We start from the raw sequence: 14,265 nt of genomic DNA, 5'->3' as shown, positions 1-14,265 counted from the left end.
TCCCGGCAGTGAGAATCATTCAAAATAACTTTTAAGTGCTCCAGGAAGCCTCGGGGTTAATTTAAATATGGTTAGATGGGTAATTTAATTCAGGAGAAGAGCACGGCATGGCTAAATTAAAGCTTCTGCTCTCTCGGAACTGGGGGGCTGGTGCCCATGAGCCAGCCAGCTCTCCAGCACCCCGCCCCCCACAGCTGGGGCACCTCCTCTTCACACGTGGTGCCCTCATAATTAAAGCTACTTGCTTCTCATCAGATTACACAACTGGCCTGCACTGTTTGGCTGAGCTTCCAGTGGATTCATCATATTTAATTATGAGAAGGATGGGGCACTTTAATAGAAGTCACCAAGACGGCCACATAGGTGGTTCCTGACTTTGCTCCCCTGTAAGAGTGACTGACAACTGTTCACAGACAAGCATCTGAGGGATCAGAGAACACGGGTGAGGCCGAAGCATCCCAGGCCCTGCAGAGGCCAAGACAGTTGGCACTTCAAGGGGAAGAGGGGTAGCGACATGGTGCCCACAGGAGCCACCCCTGGGCAGGCACAGCACCCTGCAGAGAGACCCTGAGGGGAAAGGGAGCCCAGAGGGGACCTCCAGCTGCCCCCACATTGTGGGGCGCTTGGTGTGAACCCCATTCTGGTCCCATCCCACAGAGAAGGCAGGAGGATCTGATTGTGACGGAGAGGGAAGGAGGGGCTTCCACCAGCCAGCACTCGGGTCTTGGGAGACGCAGCTCCCACCGGCAGAGCGCAGGTTGTAGTGCCAACCGGCAGTTTTGCTCGTCTGCAGCACCAAGTTGTGGCACAGGCTGGCCAGGGAAGTCAGCGGGGTGACGGTCTGCCCTCGCCCAGGCAGGAGAGTGGAATCATGGCCCCAGCCCAGCCCCATCGGACTGGAAGGCCTGGCGGGAACACCCGGAGGCTGCATAGCCCTGCCAGGCTCAGGCCCACAGGTGGACAGGCAGAGCTGACCACGGTAGAGCAGAGCCAGCCCAGGGCGGGGAGGCCCCCCCTGCTATGCCCAGACAGGAGGAGGCTGTTCATAGTCCCACCCTCTGCTAAGTGTAGCCCCTGGCCAGCTGGACCAGGAGGCCTATTTGGAAAGTTTGGGAGGTGCCTAGCATGGGCCCTCTTACCTTACCCAGGCAGCCCTGACCTGCCATGGGGGAGCTACAAATAATACAACTTAAAAATGAGCAAAGGACTTAAACAGACATTTTTCAAAAAAGATACACAAGTGGCTAAACATGAAAAGACGCTCAACATCACTAATTATTAGGGAAATGTAAATCAAAACCTCAGTGAGGTATCATGCCATGCCTGTAGGAATGGCCATCGTTAAAAAGATGAGAGATCAATGCCGATGAGGATATAGAGAAAAAGGAACCCTTTGTACTGTTGGTGGGACTGTAAATTGGTACAGCCTCTATGGAAGACAGCATGGAGGATCCTCCAGAAATAAAAATAGTATGGCTGTATAATCCTGCAACTCCACTTCTGGGAATATGTTCAAAAGAAATGAAAACACTTTGTCAAAGAGATCTCTACACTCCCATATTTCCAGAGAAGAATTATTTACAATATCCAAGACTTGGAAACAAAAAGTCTATCAATGGGTGAATGGATAAATAAGATGTAAGATAGATAAATAGGTAGACAGACACCATGGAATATTATTCATCCATATAAAATGAGGAAATGCTCCCATTTGCAGCAGCATGGATGGACTTGGAGGGCATAATGCTAAGTAAAACAAGCCAGAGGAAGACAAATATTGTATGATTTCATTTATATGTGAAATCTTAAAAAAAAAAAAAAAAAAAAAAAAAAAAAAAAAAAAAAACTACCTCATAGAAAATTAGATCATATTATTTGTGGTTACCAGAGAAGAGGGTAATTGGAGGAAAGAAAAGGTACAAACTTCCAGTCATAAGTAACTAAGTACAACTTATATGGAACCAAAAAAGACCCTGAATAGCCTTGGCAATCTTGCAAAAGAAGAACAAAGTGGAAGGATCACCATACCAATAGCAAACTATACTACAAAGCCATTCTCATCAAAACAGCCTGGTTCTGGCACAAAAGCAGTCACATAGATCAATGGAACAGAACAGAGAACCCAGAAATCAACCCACGCCATTATGGTCAATTAATATTTGAAAAAGGCAAGAGCATATAATGAAGTCAAGACAGTCCCTTCAATAAATTGTATTGGAAAAAACTGGACAGAGACATGCAAAAAGAAATGAAACTAGACTGCCAACTTACACCATACACAAGAATAAACTCAAATGGATAAAATACTTAAGTGTAAGTAACAAAGCCATAAAAATCCTAGAAGACTACATAGGCAGCAAAATCTCAGACATCTCACATAACAGAATTTTCACCAGTACATCTCCTAGGGCAAGAGAAACAAAAGAATTTTAAAAATGGAACTACATCAAACTAAAAAGCTTTTGCACAGCAAAAGAAATCATCCTCGAAACTAAAAGGGAGCCCACTGAATGGGAAAACATATTCACCAACCATACATCTGATAAGGGGCTCATTTCCAAAATATGTGAAGAACTCCTACAACTCAGCAAAAGGAAGACAATTCAATTTAAAAAATGGGCAAAGGACTTGCATAGATATGTCTCCAATGAGGACAGACGGCCAAGAGACATATGAAAAAGTGCTCAACATCACTAATCATCAGAGAGATGCAAATTAAAATGACAGTGAGGTATCAATAAATGGCTACCATCAATAAATCAACCATCAACAAGTGCTGGCCAGGATGTGGGGGACAGGGAACCCTAGAACACTGGTGGGAATGCAGACTTTGCAACCACTGTGGAAAACAGCATGCAGACTCCTCAAAAAATTAAAAGTAGAACTGCTATTTGAACTAGTGATCCCACTTCTGGGAATATATCCTAAGAAAACAGAAAGGATATATGCACCCCTGTGCAGTATTATTTACAAAAGCTAAGATCTGGAAACAACCCAAGTGCCCATCAGCAGATGAGTGGATAAAAGAGCTGTGGCACATTTACACCATGGAATACTATGCAGCTGTACAAAAGACAGATCTCTTACCCTTTGAAACAGCATGGATGGACCTGGAGAACATTATGCTAAGTGAAATAAGCCAGTCAGAGAAATACAAGTTTCACATAATCTCACTTATATGTGGAATCTAAAGAATAACAACAAAAACTGATGAACAAAATAAGTCCATAGACCTGGAAGCATGGAACAGACTGACAGACCTCAAGGGGAAGGGAGTTGGGGGGTTGGGAGGATAGGAGCAGGAAGGTAAGAAATTAACCAAAGAACGCATATGCATGCTAGAGGCCCAGTGCATGACATTCATTCACTGGAGGAGAGGGGGTCCTCAGCCCAACCTGTGCTCTTTAGCAGTCCGGGAGCCCTTAGGGGATGTCCGTCAGTCGGACATCCTTAGCGCTGCCATGGAGGCAAGAGAGGCTCCCGCCACTGTTGCTGTGCTCTCCAGCTGTCAGCCTGGCTTGTGGCTGAGCAGTGCTCCCCCTGTGGGAGTGCACTGACCACCAAGGGGCAACTCCTGCATTGAGCGTCTACTCCCTGGTGGTCAGTGTGCGTCATAGTGACTGGTGGTTCTGCCGTTAGGTCAATTTGCATATTAACCTTTTATTATATAGGTTATGCATAGCCCATGGACACAGACAATAGTGAGGTGAAAGCCTGGAGTAGGGTGGGCCCCAGGTCAAGGGGAGCAAAACTGAAAAAATAAAGGACATCTGTAATACTTTCAACAGTAAAAGTAATAATACTAATAATGATAATAATAATAATAAATACCAACTAACTCCAACCAATAAAAATAAATAAATACATACTGGAGACATAATGCAAACTTGATGGCTTCAGTGAACACTGCTGTGTGATATATAAGAAAGTTGTCAAGAGAGTGAATCCTAAGAATTCTCATTACAAGGAGAAAAATAGTGTTTGTTCTTTTTTTCTTTTTTCTAGATATATGAGATGATGGATGTTAACTAAATTTACTGTTCTAATCAGTTCACAATATATGTAAGTCAAATCATTAGGCCATACACCTTAAACTTGTACATTAATATATACCCATTACTTAAACTCGCAGTTCGGGGAATCTTCTGCAGTTGTCCCAAATGGAGCAACCCAATGTGGCCAGACTTCTGTCTCCAGAGGAAGTCACCCCAGCCTGTGTGACTCTAATTTGGGATCAAGATCCCCAATAATTCTGACAGCATTAACTTCAGACTGGTTTTTAAAAAAGTGATATCCCTCACCTGTTGTCTTCTTGACTGTTCTTCCCAATTGCTGCAAGTCTGATGGTGTGCATCTTCCTGAAAGCTGAGCTCCCTTGTAATCCTAAGAACTTGCCACCTTCATCCCTATATCCATGCTTTTCCAGATGTTCTATCTCAAATGTTCTATCCCTTTCTCTCCATGGCAACAGCAACAGTTTGAAGAGTCAAATAGTCCTGGGTTTAAACCCAGACCCTGAACCTGTCTAGCTATGTCACCCTCTGAGCTAACTGCCCCTGTAAGAAATAACTTCCACTTATGTTGTGAGAATTAAACTGGGATCAGGTATCTAAAGTACCTAGCATGGTACTTGTCAGAGCACCAGGGGCTTATATCAGTTTGGATTAGTTTCAACTGCAATGTAACAGAGATATAGGAATAACATGCTAGATGTAAGCAATTCAAGGTTGGTATGGATGACCACTGAAAACACATAGGTCAGTGGTCAGCAAACTGTGGTTCTGTTGACTAGTGAGTTTGCCGAACACTGGGATAGGGGCTTAATTACAAGGAACAACAACAGCCTGTGATGATTGGAATTGAGAGTCTAAGTCAGTGGTCGGAAAACTCAGTCAACAGAGCGGCAAACCGCGGCTTGCCGACCACTGACCTAGATCAACAGAGAGAGAGATTTAGATTCTTTTTCCGGGTGAGCCATCATCCTTGAGGTTTCCATCTTCAGTGTCACATAGTCACAAGTTGAATGCTGGAGCTCCAGAGATCACACCTCGGCGGGGGGGGGGGGGGGGGGGGGAGGAAAGTGGGGAAGACAAAAGGGTGCCTACTTCTTAGCTGAGTTGGCTTCCTTCAGAGCTGAATCCCAGACAAACCCCACCACGTCACTGCTGTGAGACCTGGAACAAGGATGTAACCTCTCTGTTCCCAGCTCAGTTTCCTCATTTATCCAGTGGTATTTGTGAGCATCAGCTCAGACAATAGATATAAATCGCCTGGCTCAATGCCTATACAGACTAGCCCTCACCGGCATCATTATTATCATTAAGTGCTAGTGAACCATTAGGGTAAGGTGAGGAGGTACCAGACATCTCTCCCGTCTCTTCTTTCTGCCTGTTTATATCCTCTGTTGCCTTCAGCAGTCACTCCAGGGACGTCTGGGTTTGCAGTCAATTATATTGAAAGAGCCTGACTGAGTCAGCCTCATTTTATTCACTTCCAGCCATCCTCTCAGGACTAGCTAAACCTCAAGAGTCAGCCCTTCCCTTTTTTTGGCGTCTCCCAGCCCGGCTGAGGTCTCCCTACTGAATTCTTGCACCCCTGACAGGGATAAGGTTTTTCTCTACATAGAAGGAAAGGAGTGCACCTAAGAATGAGCCTTCAGATTCCCAGGTCTTTGTAAAATATGGGTTTCCAAGACCTTCTCCCTATCCTCCTGGGTACCTTTACTTAAGGCTTCAGAAGAAATCCTGGCACCTGCTGTTACAGGTTGTTAGCTGCTCAGCTGATGACATGGCCAAAAATGGTTCTAAGCGTGCACATATACAAATCCTCTTGGCCCTGCGGTGGCCGTGCACTGCACATTTGTCAATATCCATGCTTTCTACAACCTGGTGGCACCCTTGTAATTGTGCAAGTCACCGCCCACGTGACTGCTCATGGCAGCCACGCCCAGATCAGCCATCACTGACCTTAAGCAGCCCCATGACTGTATTCCAGTACACCCTACAAATATCGCCATTTTCTATGCGTACCATGACACAAGAGTTTAGAAAGCACTCCTTTGGGTAAGTTCAGGGTTGTTTCTTCCTCCGACGTATACTAGGCCCCAGCCTCGTCAGCCACATCCTCCATAAAAGCCTGCGCTAACGTGCCCAGGTGGTATATTTCAAACCAGGCCCTTTGTGTTTGCCTAGGTCCACGGAAGGAACCTTTTGTCCATCGACTATGACCGGAATATTCGAACGGAAAAGATCTATGATGATCACCGGAAGTTCACCCTGAGGATCATCTACGACCAGGTGGGCCGCCCCTTCCTCTGGCTCCCCAGCAGCGGGTTGGCAGCCGTCAACGTCTCGTACTTCTTCAATGGGCGCTTGGCTGGCCTGCAGCGCGGGGCCATGAGCGAGAGGACAGACATCGACAAGCAAGGCCGGATCGTGTCACGCATGTTTGCTGACGGGAAAGTGTGGAGCTACTCCTACCTTGACAAGGTGGGTGCAAGTGTCACTCTGGGCCAGCGGGGCTTTCTCCTGCTAAGGCTGCCCTCTTTCAGCTGACCAGATACACTTTGCTATGAGCCATCTGAACATCTTTACTAGATTCCACGAGGGCTTCCCTCCCACTATTCCCCCCTCACTGGGAAGGAGGTAATCTGAATGACATGTTAATTCATAGCTCAGCACTATACCATTAAAGCAAAATTTAGAGAGAGAGAGAGAGGGAGAGAGAGGGGGGGGGAAGGGAGAGAGAGAGAGAGAGAGAGAGAGAGAGAGAGAGAGAGAGAGAGAGAGCACCAGATACTCAGGAATGGCAAAATGGATATAAACAGTCTGATTTTATTCCAAAAATCATAATAATAAGTGCTGTTGAAGCTGACAGAATCATCCCATTGGCAGTATGGCTAATTATCACTTGCTTATAAATTAGAAATGGCTAATCATTACTTATAAATTAGAAGTGCCTTTCCCGAAACTTAGCCATCAGAGGAAGAGATTGTGCTTAAAATTCAAGCACACAGAGCAGCACCCTTCCCTTGGGTCTGTTGTTGAACCAGTCAACAGATCTTCTCCATGGATTCCCTGTGTCTGAAAGTGCCAGGTTCAGGTCTCCATGTAGGTCTGCGGAGGTTGGCCATGCAATGAAAAGGTGTCCCTCAGGGCACAAGTCACGATTTTTGAGGCTGCCCTGGTCATCTCGTCATTAGACAGAAGCTACTGGACTCACCTTGACACAGGTCCATTTCTATTCCTTCCCTCCTCGCCTCCTGATTAGTGATCCCTTGCAGAGCTGTTACCTCCTCTGCAAGAGAGGGGCTGCTGTCTGTTGGGTCCCTCCCGAATCCGAATACTGTTCTCATTATGCCATAAAATACTGGAATGGTTGGCCAGAGGAGGCAGGAATCTCCCAATGGCCTCAAGTTCAAGGCCACTTTTTTTTTTTTACCCAAAGAATCAATGATTCTGAGCTATTTAACCCTTTCAGTAGCTTCTAAATGGAGGCTGTGCTTTCTCTTTAATCAGGGGTGCAGAAGCATAGTATGTGTGTCACACCTGTCCCCTGCTGCGTCAGTGGCAAGTCATTGCTAACCAATTTCCGGATTCCTTGTTATTGAGTCTGTAGGCAAACTCAACCAATGCCTCTCAGCTCAGTCCTTCAAGCCCTCCATGCAACAGCAGTATCACCTGGGAGCTTGTTCCAAAAGCAGATTCTCAGGTCCCACCCCCTCCCAGAGCTAATGAATCAGAATCTGCCTTTTAACAAGATCCCTGGCTATTTCACATGCACATTAAGCTTTGAGAAGCACTGCTCCAGCCAGCCACCCTGATCCATCAGAGTTGTCATGGCCAATGAAGTCAACCTACTCATAATCTCTGGTCTGTCTAAACTTCCCCATCCCTCGTGCCTTTTGAATGGACTTTCAAGGAAATGGCATAAATTCTGTCAGTGGGAGTGATTGGTCCTAAAAGGCCAACTCATGGGTTCCCTTTCCCGTTCCTTCCTGCAGTCCATGGTCCTCCTGCTTCAGAGTCAGCGTCAGTACATATTTGAGTATGACTCCTCCGACCGTCTCCACGCCGTCACCATGCCCAGCGTCGCCCGGCACAGCATGTCCACGCACACCTCCATTGGCTACATCCGCAACATTTACAACCCGCCGGAAAGCAACGCTTCGGTCATCTTTGACTACAGTGATGACGGCCGAATCCTGAAGACGTCCTTTTTGGGCACCGGGCGCCAGGTATTCTACAAGTATGGGAAACTCTCCAAGTTATCAGAGATTGTCTATGACAGTACCGCTGTCACGTTTGGGTACGATGAGACCACTGGTGTTTTGAAGATGGTCAACCTCCAAAGTGGGGGCTTCTCCTGCACCATCCGCTACAGGAAGATTGGCCCGCTCGTGGACAAGCAGATCTATAGGTTTTCTGAGGAAGGCATGGTCAATGCCAGGTTCGACTACACCTACCATGACAACAGCTTCCGGATTGCAAGCATTAAGCCCGTCATAAGTGAAACTCCCCTTCCTGTTGACCTCTACCGCTATGATGAGATTTCGGGCAAGGTGGAGCACTTTGGCAAGTTTGGAGTTATCTATTACGACATCAACCAAATCATTACCACCGCCGTGATGACCCTCAGCAAACACTTTGACACCCATGGGAGGATCAAGGAAGTGCAGTACGAGATGTTCAGGTCCCTCATGTACTGGATGACGGTGCAATATGACAGCATGGGGAGAGTGATCAAGAGGGAGCTAAAACTGGGGCCCTATGCCAACACCACCAAGTACACCTATGACTATGACGGGGATGGGCAGCTTCAGAGCGTGGCTGTCAATGACCGCCCGACCTGGCGCTACAGCTATGACCTCAACGGGAACCTTCACTTGCTGAACCCGGGCAATAGCGTGCGCCTTATGCCCTTGCGCTATGACCTACGGGACCGGATAACCAGACTTGGCGATGTGCAGTACAAAATTGACGATGACGGCTATCTGTGCCAGCGAGGGGCTGACATCTTCGAGTACAACTCCAAGGGCCTCCTGACGAGGGCCTACAACAAGGCCAGTGGGTGGAGCGTCCAATACCGCTACGACGGTGTGGGGCGGCGGGCTTCCTACAAGACCAACCTGGGCCACCATCTGCAATACTTCTACTCTGACCTCCACAACCCGACTCGCATCACCCATGTCTACAATCACTCCAATTCAGAGATAACCTCGCTCTACTATGACCTCCAAGGCCACCTCTTTGCCATGGAGAGCAGCAGCGGGGAGGAGTACTACGTTGCCTCGGATAACACAGGGACTCCCCTGGCTGTGTTCAGCATCAACGGTCTCATGATCAAACAGTTGCAATATACAGCCTACGGGGAGATTTATTATGACTCCAACCCGGACTTCCAGATGGTCATTGGCTTCCATGGGGGACTCTACGATCCCCTGACCAAACTGGTCCACTTCACTCAACGTGATTATGATGTGCTGGCTGGACGGTGGACCTCTCCGGACTACACCATGTGGAAGAACGTGGGCAGGGAACCAGCCCCCTTTAACCTGTACATGTTCAAGAGCAACAATCCTCTCAGCAATGAGCTGGATTTAAAGAACTATGTGACAGGTGAGGACACTGCTGCCTCAGTTGGGCAGCGGCTCCCTGTGGGGTGGTTGTCCTGGTACACCATTTGGGAACTTCAAAAGAAGGTCTTATGTCTTATACTAGGAGAATCTGGAGAACTGTAACCCCTAGGCTGTACAGTATGTAGGACAGTCAAGTGACAGCAGTATAGAGCAGTCACCAAGTGTGTTTGAAGATGTCCTGACATTTGCAAGTTTATTTAGTTGAAATAAGTTTTAGAAGAGCCTTTTTACCCCAACAGAGGAAAACTACCTTATGAAGAGGGAAAGAGAGGGACTCTAGTATCAGAACTATCTGGTTCCAATGTCCTTCTTGATTTATAAGCCAATGGACCATGGGCTACTTGGCCAATCTCTCTGAGCTGTAGTTTCCTTCTCTGTGAAAGGACACTCATAAAACCATCCCAGAGAGTGGCCTTGAAAAGCACATGAACTAATGTAGGTGAAGTCTAGTATTTGGCACTTAGACAGTGGATGTTTGCCAAAGGGAATCTGCTTGTGCTGTTAACATCATCGTTACTAGTGAAGCAGTGAGTTAGCCTAGGTAGAGAGATGACTAAAACCCAGTTCCCCACCTCACCCCCAGGCTGGTAGGACACACACACAAATAACCAATGATAACACAAAGCAGAATTAAGTCTGTGCTACCTTACAGGTACCTGTTATTTATTCAACAAGCATTTTTAGAGTGACCAGGCTAGTTTCTGGGGGATACAATGGTGAATGAGACAAGTACCCTTCTCTCAAAGGTGTGGTGTGTGTGTGTGTGTGTGTGTGTGTGTGTGTGTGTGTGTGACTTAAGATTTAAAATTTTTGATGTACTACAGAAGGGCCCCAAGGGTCAAACTGGGCCTGATGAAGGCGATCTTGGTTGGCAGAAATGGACTCAAGGCTCAAGAAGAACTATGAGCAACAGTGAGAAGGGCACAGGAAGCTTTGACAGGGTATGAAGAGAGAGACCAAAGAGGGTCTTCTCCACCTACCTGTCCATCCATCCATTCACCCATTCAACAAATATTTTCGTAGCATCTAACATATACTCAGAACAAGAAATGCAATGGAGAGCAAGTTAAAGTTCCTGACCTTAAGGAAGTAAGCAAGGAAATCTGGATGGATGGATGGATGGATGGATGGATGGATGGATGGAGATCCAAAGAGACCAACTTCCAGCAAAGAAGCCAAGGCCATCTCGCCTGTCCATGCATTATAGAGGAACAACATGGGGACCCCAAGTCTAAGACCCCCACGCTCCAAGAAACTTAACAGCTTTTGGCCATGGGCCAGAGAGGCATCAAGCCTAAGGGCTCCCCGACCTTCCCGTGACAAAGAGTAACTTGTCCATCCCCCAGATAGGAAAGGAAACAGCAGTTACCAGGAGCGCCCTGCGGCCCACCATGTCCCATGCTGCAGAGAGAAATAGTTCGACCTGAACGATCCACGTGTGGCTATGCCATGCCTCATAAACAAGTTCATTGAAGCCGAGCCGAGTACCACCCGCCCCCCCCAACAGAAGCAGTGGGTACCTTGTGAGCCCAGGAGCTATGGCCATGCCACGCTGGTTTCCCTCCCATGCTCCCCGCTGCACCTCGTCGGGAGGGACCCCCATGCTACTCTGCCAGGCTTCCTCTCTTCCCTGTGGCTTAGCCTCACTTCTGTCCCCCAGTTCACTGCAGTTTCAAATTAAAGCACCTCTGAGGAAAACACACACACATATGTATATAGTTTCAGATAATGATAAGTGCTATGAAGAGAAATAAAGTAGGTTAAGGGGTTCGAGAGCGATAGGCAGCGTCTACATGGCTGCTCACTGGGGCCTTTCCGAAAAGGTGGCGTGGGAGCAGGTGTTTAGAAATGGCAGGGAGGGGGCAGCAGGAGGAACAGTGTCCCAGACAGAGGAAACCGTGCGAACTGGGGGCCATAGGAGAAGACTTTCCCACCGCCCAGACCGTGCCTCCCTAGGCCCTGCTGGGCGCCGGGCACCTTAGGGGTGGATCAGCCAGAGGCACATTGGTGAAAGCCCTCAAAATGAGCTGAACAGCCTACAGCTGTCAAGGCAGAGTACACTCAACCTCACTGACCCCCTCAGCCATTTTAATGGTTCTTCTGAAAGTAGGGGGCGGGGGGCACCTTTTTGCTTTTACTGGCAGCTCAGGGGGCACACAGAATTCAGAGGACACCGGGAATAAACTGGGGTGGGGAAGACGAACCACCAGGAGCAGATAAGAACTGGCTGGCTCCTTCTGGGCCTGGTTTAGGGGAGGGAGTCGGTGCCTCTCAACACAAAGGATGGACCCCTTCCTTCAACCCAAGGGAGGGGAGAGAGAAAAAGCAGAAGGCTCTTGCTTCGGCCTCCTGAGTCTCAGGGAAATGGGGGGAAGCCAGTGCTTTGATGGCACTGACTGTGGGAAAGGAGAGAGGCGCTGGGTAGGACACAGGTCAGCTGGGAAAACTGCAGATACCAGATGGTAGCTCTGAGTGTCCTCTGAGTTGGAATCACTGCTGTATTGGGGTGGGGGTCCCCCGCTGTTCAGGGGGCTGAGGCCGGTCCTGGGCTGTGGGCTGCCTGGGTCCAGGAGGTTTTTGCCGTCTTCACTGGAAGGAGGGGTCGCTTCCTGGGTGCTGGGCTCAGGCCGAGAGCCGTCCATGGGCCCTTGGCCGGGCTTGGTCTCGCCATCCTCACCTCGTGGTAGGCTGGCTGCTGGGGCGGAGGACCTTCTGTGTCTGGGCCGGAAGCTGGGTGGGGGCACCCACTCATCTCCTAGTGGCTGGTCCCCCTCCAATGGTGCTGTCTCTTTAGGTTCTACCCTTTTGGTGCCCCTGAGGCTGCCGCTGGGCTGGGGTCCCTGGGCCTCGCCCAAAGCCAAGTCCATAGAGGAAGGTGGAGGAAGCCACCCTCTAGGCCGCCCCCAGGGTCTTCAGCTCGCTTCCCTTCGCTGCCTGTTTCCGCCAGCAGGGATGCTGTGGTACCTGTGCAAGGCAGATGGAGAATCGGTATCTGCGTGGCCTGGGGGGCAGGAGCGGCTGCCCTTCACTGGCACACAATGAGCGGGCAGTCTCTGCACCTTCTCTCCTCCCAGTCTCTCAGGGTTTCTTTCAGGGCTGCCTGGGGAAGGAGGCATCCTCCTGGGCGTCCTTCCTGTGGCTGGATCCGGAACCATTCAGACCTGGAACTGTTGTCTGGCAGCACCGGCCTGTCCCTCTGACTCCGGCTGGGGGCGCAGGGGTCCCCGAGGCTGCCGTTGCGGAAGATGGAGGGGCAGCTAGGGATGCGGGGGTCCCAGCAGCGGGAGCCCTAGGCAGGTCAGACCTCGCCGCCTGCTTTCTGTGGCTCCGGGGGCACTGGTTCCCCCAAGCGATCGCCCCAGAGGCGCGAAGTGGGCGAGTCGCCCCTGGGGGCCTCTGCCTCCCTCATCTCGGGAGTCCAGTACTGGCTGCTGATCCCGCGAGGCGAGGTCCGGTACCAGCCGTTCATGCCGTGGGGTCCAGTACTGGCCACTGCCCCGGCCCCTCCCGCTCCCCCCCCCCCCAGCTCACGAACCCGCCGCCCACCCACGTGCCCACCCACATGCGCGCTGCAGCTGCGGAGCCTTGCGCGCTGGCAAGGGGGCTCTCCTCGTTCCAGTGCTCCAGCGCGACTCCATAGATGGGAACTGAATCAGGTTGAACCAAGTCCAACAAAATTACATCCAGAAACTAGTATCAGAAAGAGTCTGACCTAAAAGGCGGTGTTAGAGAAGCCGCGTGGCTTGGGCTGATGGCTCCCGTCCGAGCTGGACAGGGAGCGGGGGAAGGGGGGGGGGGGGTGAGCAGGGCCAGGCGCCCGCCCACACCTGCTGCCCCGGCAAGGGGAGGAGGCCCCTGGAGCGGGGACCCCCGGGGGAACAGCACCTCGTCTCCAGTCTCCACTCTGCACAGGTGGGCGCATCTGGAACCCCATCTCAGTGAGCCTTCGTGTGCCCCTTAGGAGAGCGGCGGAGCGGTTGAACTTGCCGCTCGCCGTTTAAGCAGGAGAATAATTAAGACGTAGTGGGGAGGAACCTCTCTCGTGCTCAAGAGCATCTTTGCTGTTTGGAAATAGCTCTCTGAGTGCAAGAGGCTGCTCCCGAGGCCTAGGAGGTTCTGTTTCCTCCCGGGAGTATGGCTCCCTGGCCGGGGGGGGGGGGGGGGGGGGGGGGGGAAGGGGGGGCAGGCTGTCAGCAGCTCCAAGACACCTGGGCTGGAGCAGAGGGGCAGCTGCCAGGAAGGGCAAGGAGGGCAGGAAAGATTCCTTTCCCACTCATGGCTCCAGATATGCAGCCTTTTTAGCAGTTGGATTTGTTTGTTTGTATGTTTTAATATTGTTAAAATATGTTTTTATTGGTTCTAGAGAAAGGGGGAGAGGGAGAAATAGAAACATTGATGAGAGAGTAACATCCCTCGGCTGCCTCCTGCACACCCGCTCCTAGACATCAAACCTGTTACCCCATCATGTGCCCTGACCGAGAATTGAACCGGTGACCACTGAGCCACATTGGCCGGGCTTAACAGTTCTTTTTTAAGATAATATATTGATGATTGTTATATCTGTGATTAAAAAGTTTTAGTAAAAAGACTAACAGGGAGACAGACCTCCCTCCCAATGTTAGCATCCC

At 49.8% G+C, this 14,265-nt stretch overlaps 1 protein-coding gene across 4 annotated transcripts in view; it reads left to right on the top strand.

The window, feature by feature from the left end:
• The window catches only part of TENM2 (teneurin transmembrane protein 2), a gene marked incomplete at its 5' end in the record, with an annotated part of 1,050,472 nt that overhangs the window by 1,028,985 nt on the left and 7,222 nt on the right, over positions 1-14,265 (top strand). For all 4 annotated transcript variants that reach the window (XM_084884006.1, XM_084884004.1, XM_084884005.1 and 1 more), the window contains 2 exons: positions 6,192-6,488; positions 8,003-9,617. In XM_084884006.1, coding sequence (XP_084740132.1) covers positions 6,192-6,488; positions 8,003-9,617 — 1,912 coding nt within the window. The remainder of the gene's footprint in view (positions 1-6,191; positions 6,489-8,002; positions 9,618-14,265) is intronic.

This window comes from Pipistrellus hanaki, assembly GCF_964339955.1.
Source record: "Pipistrellus hanaki genome assembly, chromosome: 5".
NCBI lineage: Eukaryota > Metazoa > Chordata > Mammalia > Chiroptera > Vespertilionidae > Pipistrellus > Pipistrellus hanaki.
This window is presented reverse-complemented; position numbering and strand designations above follow the sequence as displayed.